Genomic DNA, 12,112 nt, shown 5'->3' with positions numbered 1-12,112 from the left:
ATGATGAAGTTGAAGCATAGCATGATAATGATGCTCTGTTTTTATCTTTATACGTTTTTCATGATCTAGCAAATGACTTTGGGACATCTATTCGTAAATTACTCTATTGGTTATTATAACTATTTCAGAGGAGGTTGAGTTTTAAGGGAGATCTCCTTTGTTCTTTAAGATGATTATAAATAAGTTTAATTTAGATAGAGAAAGGGTTAGAATAGTTTACTCCATGTGTTTTTGAAAGATTTGTGTTTTAAAAATAAAGATTTTATTTTCTCTTACCCGTTCTTAGTGAAGTGTTGAATTGGTGTTTCTAAACTTTGTTTTAATTACTTACTGATTCTCATGTAGAAGCATTTTAAGGATAGAATCCTCTGAAATATTTGTAAAACCATTAGCCTCTCATCTAAGAATGAGTAGGTCACCTTATGTGCTTTCAGGTTAAAAGCATATCAATTTAGTTTAATTAGATTATTCCTTGAATAACTAATGGAGAGAGTTGTACCTATCAAAAATTCAGAGGTGAGTGGTGTACATCACACTTACCCAACTGTTTAGTTGAACTTTTGTCTTTTGATGAAAGTGACAGAGTTTTAAATAATTTAATTTAAAGAAAGACAAAAATCTGTTCACTAACAGATTTTTGGCGACTCTGCTGGGGACGTCGAACATTCAATAGATCAGTGTGTTGCATGCATGTTATAATTGGACTCATAATCAATAGTATCAATAGGTTTATTTTGTCTAGAAGGAATTTAAAAAAAAAAACCAAACACAAAGGTGAATGGTTGAGAAAAAATTCCATAACCCAAGAACATTGCTGAGGTTGAAAGGATTGTTTAGAGACCTTAGAGAGGACAATAATGGATTCTCGTCCTTATACTAGATCACAAAGGAGAGAGGTATTTGTTGATGATTGTTCGGAAGAATTGAAAGGGTTATCATTTGCCACAAATTTCACCCCCAAGAGGAATGCTAAAAGTATACCTTCTTCTCCTACCAGAACCACTCCCAAGGTACCTTCCTCTTCTAGTCACTGGCAAGCATTAACACTTACCCAAATCCAAGCTACTCCCCTTGTAACTATTTACCCTGGTTTCATTATGGCCCAACCATGGGGTTTTGTAGTTGGACCTCTTGCCCTTGGAGCCCATAATCCACTTCCGAAAGGGGCTAAGGATGTTTTACCTAAGTTTAATAGAGATGGGGAAATCTTGGTTGAAGAACACTTGAACTCTTTCAATGTAGCTACTGGGATACTAGCAGTACAACATGAGGATGTGGCTATTAGGATTTTCACTCAAACTCTTACCGAGGGTGCAGCAGATTGGTTCAATCATCTGTAGGTCGTATCTATAACCAATTGGCAGTCGATGAAAACTACTTTCAAGAAACGGTTCAAGAGTGTCAATGATGAGCACTCACTTTTGGCTCACCTCACACAAATGAAGAAGGAGATTCATGAGCCAATGAGGGACTATGTAGCTAGGTATAATAAGATTATTCATAAAACTCCCCAGGCTAAAAGACCAACTACTGACAATTAACAATGCATTTTTATAAAATCTATGCCTCTTGATGTTGGTTTTCATCTCAGAAGAAATAGGCCAGCCAATCTCGACATTGCACAAAATCAGGCTATAGAGCTTGAAGATGATTTAATAATAGCCAAGAAATGGAGAAAGGATGTGCAAATTCCTCAAGGTCAATCCCAAGCTTCAATCTCTTCGACTGATCCAGCTATTCAAAGACTAGTCAATGATATGATTGCTTTGAAGAGGCAGATACCGAAACCTGGAGTTTCCTACCCACAACCCTATCAAGATATAAGTAGAAAACAACCAAACCAATGTAATTATGGGTGGACTTTGCAATTGCCTACTGCCCCGCAAAGATTGCAAATAGAGGCTCATCCTAATAAAGGTGCCATGTGCTCTTTTCACCTTATGACAGATCATGATGGGAGTTCCTATCCCGATATGATAAGGCATGTTTAAATGAAAAACTCAAAGGATGAACTAGGTGAGTTCACTGAGTTAGATAAGATTCAAGAAGTACCTAGCGACTCTGGAACATTCTACCTTGAATATGAATCAGATTCAGAAAGAGGTGCTAATATTTTGGTAACTATTGAAGATCCTACATGTGCAATCGTTACAAGGAATCAATGAACCTCCCAACCTGCTCCTTTTGCGAACTCTTCCAAAACTAATTTCAAGGGCAAGGATCCTACTAGTAATGATTTTTCATCTCATACAAAGACTCCTGAAGTGAAAATTTTGCAAAGAAATTTTTTAAGTAGAAATGGTTCTTCTCCTTCCTCCTCCTTTGATATAATTGAGTTTTGTAAAGCCTCTACTGTTCAACTCTCTACTACTGAATATTTGAAACTGAATCCAAAGGAACTAGACAAAATGGTCAAGTATGTAAAAGGAGATTCTACTTCAGAGTCCTCAATGCATAAATGTGTAGTTGATAGTGATTTGTTTACTGCTGAGAAACATACACCCGTTTCTTTCCCTTTCACTGGTTCAATTAATCCCTTTGCCTTCCACAATGTTGAAGATAAACTAGATACAGAAGTTCAGAAGCCCGAACCTTTTTATATCTCCCTCTTCCTAAATGGTCAGAAGCTTAGCAATTGTATTATAGATTCAGGGGCTTCAGATAATATAATGCCATCATCTATTGCTAGGTCTTTAGGTTTAACACTTACTAATACATTTGGAAGATGTTAGTCAATGGATGGGAAGCAGGTCCCTCTCATTAGGCAGGTGAAAGATACTTAGGCAGTGCTAGCAGCATGTCCTAATAAAGGGGTAAAATTGACCATCTTGGTTGCCGACATTCCTACAAGTTATGGGATGCTTGTAAGTAGGACTTTCTGTAAAGAGCTTGGACATGAAATTAAGATGGATTGGTCAAAAGCTATCATCCCATTAGGAAAATAGAAGATCAAACTTGAACCTGAGCCAAAGAATAAATATACAGTCTTTCCCTCTAATAATCCCAAAGCCCAGATTCTATTCCAAGAATGTGAATTTGGAAACTATCTCATCCTTGCACCTGATAAAAAAGAATCGGGAGAAGCAGTTGATGAACATGGAGGACTGTGGTAGATGGAATTTGATGGAAGTTGTGCCAATTCTAGCTCTGGAGCAGGGGTTGTTTTGCTATCCCCTAATGGTAACATTTTTCCTTTCTCTTTCAAGTTGGATTTCAAGAATACTAATAACACTGCGGAGTATGAGGCATTATTGTTAGGATTGAATGAAGCCAAATATAAGGGTATCAAACTGCTTAGGATAAAAGGTGATGTGGAGTTTATTGTCAAACAGGTAAGAAACATTTATTCATTTAAGAATGATAGACTAAAACACTATAGAAACAGGTTTTGGCATGAGATAGAGTTTTTTGATGCTTTCTCAATTGAGGCTATACCAAGGGAGAAAAACACCAGGGCTGATTCATTGGCCGTTTCAACTTCTCTCTTGCTACCACACCCAAATTTTAAGGATGATTCTTATAGGATTGAAATGATTTATAGACATAGTGTTCCTGATAATGTGAATCATTGGTAAGTATTTGATACAGATTCTCAAATTAAAGATTTCCTGGAGTGCACCCGTTCATTTGTCCAATCATATTTTGAAGGTTCTAAAGATAGTTGCAAAGAATTTTGTCCAGACCCTGGCATTGATTTTGATAAGAATTTCATTCAGTTGAAAGGGAACAAAATTCCAAAAGTTTTGGTGACTCTAGAGAGGTTTTTCACCCGTAATGATGTGTTCATTAGCAAGAAAGCCCCTGATGATGATGAGGAGGGAAGTTGTGAAAAATGGGTTACTGAAAGAATACATTAAAGTAATCACATGGTCTTATGATGATTTGAAGGAATTTAGGAATGGACAGTTTCAACAACAAATTCCGTTGAAGCTTGGTGTTTCTCCTTTTAGACAAAAACTGAGAAATTTTAATCCCATGATGGCAGACGCAATCTTCAAGGAAGTAGATAAAATGCTCAAAGCCAGAATTATATATCCAATTCACCACTCTACTTGGTTGGCCAATATATTGTTGGTAAGGAAGAAGAATGGGGAAATTCGGATTTGTGTAGATTTTTGTAATCTAAACTAGGCAAGTCTTAAGCATAACTATGCTTTGCCCAATATGGATCATATTCTACAGACAGTAGCTGGCTCAGAAATGATGTCAATGTTAGACGGTTTTTCTGGTTACAATCAAGTTAGTGTCGCAAAGAATGAACAACACAAGACAACATTCATCACTCCATGGGGAACATTTGCATATAATCATATGCCATTTGGTTTGATCAACGCCAGAGCTACTTTCAAAGGGCCATGGATTCCTCTTTTAGGGATTTTCATGACAGAATTATTGTTGCTTACCTAGATGACTTGACTATGTTTTCTAAAGATAGGAAGAATCATCTCAAAGATCTGAGGGCAGTTCTACAGCGTTGTAGAGAACATGGTATCTCCCTGAATCCAAAGAAATTCATTTTCTATGTAACCGAGAGAAAATTATTGGGGCATGTTGTTTCGAAGGAAGGTGTCAAGATCGACCTTGATAGAGCCAATGCAATTAAACATCTTAGCTTACCCTCAAATCGGACTGGAGTAAGGTCATTTTTCGGCTAGGTGAACTTCCTAAGAAGATTTGTACCCGAATTCACAGAAACTACCAAGCATATCATTATCTTTTTGAGTGAAAGGTACCCCTTTAAATGGACTGATGAGGCCAAAGAACATTTTGAAAAGATCATGAGTTCGGTTGCCAATGCGCCAACTCTTATTACCCCAGATTTTAGAAAAGACTTTTTCATATACTGTTATGCCTCAGAACATATAATGTCAAGAATATTATTGCAGGTGGATGATTCTGGGATTGAAGCACCTATTGCATTCATGAGTGTTCCTCTCAAGAAGCATGAGCTTAAGTATTCACTCTCAGAGAGACAAGCATTCATCGTGGTTAAACCTGTAAAGCAATTCCGATATTACATCTTGCACTCTCATTCTATGGTTTTTGTTCCCGATTCTACAGTGAAAAGTATTTTGACTCAGCAAGAGGTCGGACTCAATAAAAGGGCAACATGGGTAACCAAAATTCAGGAGTACGATCTAGATATTCATCCTACGAAGATAGTTAAAGGACAAGGCTTATGCAAGATAATAGCTGAGAATAAGATAGAGACAGAAAAAGAGCCACCATTAACACTATTCGTAGGGTTGCAAGACACCTAGTTTTCTGACGTAGCCTATTATCTAACCTACGATAGCTGTCTGAGTCATTTGTCAACTTAAGAACAAATGAATCTCAAGTTAAAAGCAGCTAATTATGTTATTTGGCAAGATATTCTGTACAAAAAAGGGCTGGATGGTACTTATTTGAGGTGCGTAGATAAGCCTCCGCAGCAAAAACTTCTAGAGGTTTATCATGGGGAAGCTTGCGGTGGACATTTCTCATCCTCATTAACTGCTTTTAAGATTTTAAGAAATTTCTTTTATTGGCCTGGTATGTTTCATGATGCATATATTTATGTCAAGGGATGTGAAAAATGTCAACTGTTTTTCGGAAAACCACATTTAGATGCTCTACCTTTAAGGCCTGTGGTAATAGATGAACCCTTTAAACAATTGGGTATTGATTTCATAGGCCTGATAAATCCTCATTCCAGTGGTGGTCATATGTATATTCTAATAGCAATAGATTATTTTACGAAGTGGGTGGAGGTTGTTCCCACCAACAAGGCGAACTCAGAAGTTGTATGTAATTTTTTGAGAGATTGCATCCTTGTCCATTTTGGGGTCCCTCAGAAGATTGTTGCAGATAATGCATCATATTTCTCCTTTGAATAATTGACTATGTTCTTCTATGAACATCAAATTACTCTCTCACACTCCTTTGATTATTTCCCACAAGGTAATGAGCTATCAGAATCAAGTAACAAGAACCTGGTGGCAATTATGAAGAAGTTGGTTGATGGTAATGCCCAGAACTGGCCTAAAAAGGTATATGAAGCCCTATGGGCAGATAGAATTACTCCTAAAAGAGCCATTAGGATGGCACCTTTTGAGCTAGTGTATGGAATTGGTGTGAAAGTGTCTTTACCTCTAGAATTGTTGGCAGCCAAGCTTCAAACTGTAATTGAGGATTCCTTTTTCGAAAATGTTCTGGAGAAGAGAGTTATGTATTTGATGAAGTTAGAAGAGGAAAGAGAGATGTTAGTGGATATAATTAGTGAGCATCAAAGCAGGGTGAAGAGGATCTTTGATATACGAGCTCGGCCAAGAGGTTTCCTTAAAGGGGATGAAGTTCTATTATGGGACAAGAGAAAAGAACCAAAGGGTGCTCACGAAAAATTTGACTCATTATGGAAAGGTCCATTCGAGATTCATGAAGTGGTAGGATTGAATGCATTCAGACTGAATTATCCTGACAGAATAGTTATGCCCTATACCTATAATGGGCAAGATCTCAACCTCTACAAACTCTGAAAAACTATGGTTAAGAGTTCCTGTATATAGTAGTTAGTTGTTTGTTTCATATCTATTTGATGTGTGTCCTCTTTGCCCCCTTTCTATTTTTGTTGTGTGAAATTAGAGATTTAGAGTTCTTTACATTTTTCACAAAATACAATCCCCAGTTAGAGCCAATATTATCTCGTCATTTGTCCTCCATAGCAAGGGTAAGTCACCCTACAAATTTTTATTTGAGTCCTCCTTTTTCTGGAAATCCTTTGGTTCAATCCATAATCCATTTGTAAATTGTCTCTTAATTCATAGCGCTAAGTTTTAATGGTCTGTTTGAACCTCATGAACTCATTGAACCATTTTGTAGGAAGTTCATAATTTTCATTTAGGTTCCACAGGTTCTAAGGTGTCTAAAAAGGTTTTCATGCTAACATTCACTTAAAGTTTTTTGCAACGGTTCTTTTTCATGGTTGTGGATGATGTGTTATATCCTCTTTCTCTGGGCCATGAACCTTTTTGAACCTAGTTCAAACTGTTCAGTGGTGTTCAACATGTTCAAAGTAGTTCAGAAGACCGGTGATACTTAACAGAGCTAATCTTTTCAAGGAGAATTTTCTTGGCATAGTGTACACTTTGAACTACTTGAACTCTCGTGAACTCAGTTCGGATTGTTCATGTGTGTTCAAATCAGGTGGGTCCCGTGGGCCAAAAAGAATGATGGTGCATTTATTGTTAAGTATGATGAAGATTGAACCATATCTTTGGTGACATCAACTGGTTGAGTTTTCAAGGCAAGTAATCATTTTTGGGAATTCGCAATTACTCCAAAAATGTCGCCATGCATTTAATGTAGGCGTGTGATGTGCAATCCCAATGCTCAACACATTTCAGTTGATAATTGGAATTAATGCACTTAATGAGTTCATATCACTTCTTTCCCTATAAGGTATCAAGTGATTAATTTTTGAGAGTTTGTTCTTCATTTGCTGCAGAGTTTTTGGATAGAAGTTTTGTTTGGTGGTAGTCGTCCGTTTCATCTCAACTATGAAGGTGAGTTTGTTTCCTGTCCTCTCCAATGATTTTTACCTACTTTTCCTCTCTTGTAATAAGATTTGCTAGGAAAATAGGGGTTGATATTTATGAATTATGAAGTCCACCTTACACCTCTTTGGGAATATCTTTATTCTGGCATGCACAGAGCCCATAGTCAATGATATAGACTTAAAAGGGGAAAACTTAGAAGTTTTAAAGGAAAGGGTGTTCAAGGGAATTAATGGTTCATTCAGTGTAGAAATTCTGAGTAGTGGTCTCATAGAAGCAGCAGCCTTTCCTCCTGCTATCCCTTGCTTAGAACTAGTTAGAGAATATATTGTGAGGTATGATCCCATCTCCGAAACCATCAAAAGAGATAATGGTGAAATCCTCCTTGCAATTAACTGGGAAGTTATCTCCTTTGTTTTCAAATTACCTGATTATTAGTTCTCAAACTTTTCTCCTACCCAATCGGCTACTGAGTTGAGCGTAGACAAAACTGGGCACTGGAATAATGTAGCAAAGTATTGGTTGAAGGTTCCGCAGAGGAGTGGTTCCAGGTTACCCAAGTATCCCAATAAGAACCATATGCTCCCCCACATTTATTATGTCATGCTATTACTACACCGAGTCAGAGGTTTGACAGAGGCCTATACTTTCTATGATTGGATTTATTGCTATGTACAACTGGTACTGGAAGGGAAGCAATATCTTGATTGGGCAGAGTTGATTGCTGATTCTATGAGGGAGCAGGTGAGCATGGCCAAATAGTTCAAGAAAAATTTATTCATATCCTCACATCTGATATATTGCTTGGCATGTGTTAAAGACATAGTGGGTATACATCAATATCTCGCTGAAGGAGAGGTCTCTGTGTATGATTTTTACCCTACATTATAGAGGGATAATGCTTTGCAAGACTTTAAGAGGGCACACAATGCCTTCTTGGGAGATTTATGTTATGAGTTAATGAATATGAAAACCAAGAGGATGTCTGAGGATGCATAGGCACTAGTGAAAAAATATGGTAGTTTCTTTATTAAATTTCCTCATTTTTGTTACATAAGAGTTGGCGGCTTCGAGGAAGAACCTTTCAGGCTTCCTCATTTTTGCTCAAATTGTTTTGTTATGGCCAAGATCTGTAGGTAGTTGGATATCATGATTAAGAAGGCACAACCTAGGGATAAATGGGAAGATCATTTTCCTATTCAATTGAGTATTTATGGGTTATCATGCGGTCACTGTAGCCATGTCGTGGCCACCTAAGGTGATTGGAGGAACAGCTAGTTCAAGTGCTATCCCTAAATGGCTAACAACTTTTGTGAGAAAGAAGCGAATTTTTATTCAAGTAACCATCCCAATCTAGGACATGGTGGTGAAGTACACGGAGAAGGGTCCCAAACCAAAGAAGTTCAAGATGACTGCTAGATTCGATACTGATGAAGAGACTGGGAAGTGGGTTGCTGAGATTGCTTCTTATAAGCCTAAGGATGAGAATAAGGAGGAAAATGAAGAGGACTTTGAGATCACCAAGGTAGAGCTTCGGAATATGAGTAGAGATTCAGATAATCACCTTTACTAGGTATCGGCCAAGAAGATTCTCACTAGGTCCAAAAAGGATGGACAGGAGAAAAGAGAGATTAAGCGAAATATCAAAATTCTTGCTAAGTTCATTGATAGTATTGACTACTTTGGAGCACTTCCCATATCACATACTTCAGAGAGTTCTGATCCCACCATGCCAGAGAACAAGAAGTTGATGGGTCAAGTTCAGCGGGTTAAAAGCATTGCAGGTGCTGTGGAAAAGTGATCGAGGGAGTGATTAAAGATGGAGAAAAATATATTGCAAGCTCCAAGAAGTTATATGATGAAATGTAGAGCCTCATTACAAAAATTCAGAATCAGATCGTGCCATGGGAGAATGATGGGATGGGGTATGGGATAGACTATCCTAGTCTATGCTCTTGGATCCTTCCCCTAGATCACCTGGTGTTCCCTTCACACCCTAGGGTCTCTAAGACTTCCCTTACTTTAGGAATCCCCTGACCTTGCCCAATCCACCCACCAGTTGAGTTGCAATGCTGCTCCTAAGGTCTCACCTACTCATGAGATTCAAAACCCCTTACTATGGCTAATAAGGGCTTGGCTTGCTCCACACCTTCCTAGGTCTTAGCAAGGTTATATTAGGTCTAATTCATGGTATTTCCACCCATTCATGTGCCCCCAAGAAGTTACAACCTTCATCCCTCCTACCGATTTCACTATTTTGTGTTTTGCCTATAAAATAGGGCTACAAGGAAGAGCCCCTATTAGGCCTCCAATCTGGACTTTTAGGGCTCTCTCCTGCAAACGTTGCACAAACAACCAAAACTCCCAAAATGGACTACCCTTAATTTGGAAAGGGCTCAAGGATTTCTCTATTTTTTGGCCTCCAAGTGCCCGTATAGTGCCTTGGATGAATTTTGGGGTTTTTAAAGGGTTTTTGTGAGGGTTTTATGGTCTGCCTAGGTCACAGTGAATGTTTTGAGTTTGAGTCACCTTGTTTGGATTGGTGGAGGCTCCTCCTTCACACTAGTGGTGCTTCACACACTCCTCTACACCTCCTCCAAAGGGTGCACTCTCCTTTGACCAACCTTGCTCTCCAAGACCTCTACACCAACAACCATTCCTAACCGGACACTGTCCAGTCAAGCCTAGGAATGGGTCTTCAAGTGGATTCCTTGCATTTTAAAGGGCCCTTATTTCATTGGAATATAGTAAAAGGTTTTCACTCTCATTCCCCATGGTTTGATGGTGGTTCCACAATGGGGAGTGGAGTTATGCATCCATTTGCACAAACCAGTCCAAAACTAGACAGTGAGAAGGAAACTATTGACAAACACACTCCACCGACAAACCAAAATCTACTCTAAGTGCTCAAAATGAAATTATTTACACCATATAAGACACTCCACATAGTTTTACATGCAAATCAATCCATTAACTTGCTCGGTTGTATCATTCAAACTGACTGGTAACCAACAACACAGTCACAGTCAATTCAGTTTGCTTGGGCCGTACAATGTCTGACATCCAACCCATTCAATTAGGGTTTGAAAATAATTATACTACCCTCTCCTTAGTCTATGTTCCCACACTAGGTTTGTCCATACTAACCTGACTATTTTGACTCCATGGTGGAAAAGTTGCTTGACAACTTTTAAAAGTTGTCATGGAACTTTTGAGCAACTTTCCCAATTTTGCTTTTCTTGAGTCCTAGACCCACATTGGGCCAACCTAAGGACACCACCATGCTATGAAGGACCCCTAAACACCTCAATGACACACATACCCTCTATTTTCAAGAAAATCTCAATTTTGACTTATAATCCGAGGATCTCAACTAGGACCCTAACTAGGACCAATGAGCACATGGCTCTTATTGTATGTACAATGGCTTCATAAAGAAGCATAACACCAAAAAACAAAGAAAAAGGAAGAGTTTTGAAGGGTGCTCCTACACCATACTCCCCCTTTGCACACAACTAATAAATAGAAGAAGAGATGAGAGTTGGGTCTATGCCAAGTGTCTTGAACCTGCTCTCTTCAACCCAGGTAGCTTCAGACTCAAGCTGACCTGCCCACTTGACCAAGTGTTCCATGTAGACTTAGTGTCTGGTGGACTTCTTTACTCTATATTCCAAGATCTCCTCTACTATAGGCTTCTTCACCTGTGGTAAGACATTAACATCTAGGTCCTACAGCACCTTGGCTTGGTTCTCAGTTTGTCCTTCTATCTCACCCTTGTACATGATCAGATCAGAAAAATTTAAGATTGGTGAAATGGCTAAGTCTGAAGGTAGATCAACCTTGTAGGCATTCTCACCATATTTTGTCAGAATTCTACAAGGTCCTACCCTCTTCATTTGCAATTTGGTAGGCTTACCACTTTGCATCCTAGCTTTGCTCAAATGGACCATCACATAGTCACCCACCTTGAACTGAACTTCTCTCCTTCTCTCATCCATTTTGGCCTTCAGTTTTTGAGTGGATTCAAGGATGGTTTTCTTGACTTGCTCTTGAACTTCCTTGATGGTTTGAGTGAAGTCCTCTGCTTGCCCACTCTTCATCTCCAAAGTACCAAGGTCTCTCAACTCACATACTCCTCTTGGATGTCTGCCATGCACAACCTCAAAAGGACTTCTACCAATTGTCCTATTCACACTGTCATTATATGCATACTCTTCTTGAGGAATGATTAGGTCCCATGTCTATCCATACTCCTTAGTTAGACACCTCAACAAATTGCCTAGCACCCTATTGATGACTTCAGTTTGACCATCTGTTTGTGGATGGTAAGCTGAGCTAAATGAAAAGTTAGTTCCTAATCTCCTCCATAATGTTTGCCAAAAATGGCCCATGAACTTGCTATCCCTATCTGAAACAATGCTTAAAGGGAGTCCATGAATTCTAACAATCTCCTTAAAGAAAAGATGTGCAACATAGCTAGCATCATGCGTAGTTTTGCATGGAATGAAATGGCTCATCTTAGAAAATCTATCTACTACCACATAGATGTTGTCCATACCTATCTTTGTCTTGGAAAGTCC

The 12,112-nt window shown here is 38.6% G+C and overlaps 1 protein-coding gene across 1 annotated transcript; it reads left to right on the top strand.

The window, feature by feature from the left end:
- Nucleotides 1–5,984: 5,984 nt before the first annotated feature.
- On the top strand, nucleotides 5,985–6,515 carry LOC131858135 (uncharacterized). The gene has a single exon (XM_059211166.1). It carries the CDS (start codon nucleotides 5,985–5,987, stop codon nucleotides 6,513–6,515), a length of 531 nt encoding a protein of 176 aa, XP_059067149.1.
- Nucleotides 6,516–12,112: the final 5,597 nt, after the last annotated feature.

Source organism: Cryptomeria japonica, chromosome 1 (genome assembly GCF_030272615.1).
Source record: "Cryptomeria japonica chromosome 1, Sugi_1.0, whole genome shotgun sequence".
In the NCBI taxonomy this organism is placed as follows: Eukaryota; Viridiplantae; Streptophyta; class Pinopsida; order Cupressales; family Cupressaceae; genus Cryptomeria; species Cryptomeria japonica.
This window is presented reverse-complemented; position numbering and strand designations above follow the sequence as displayed.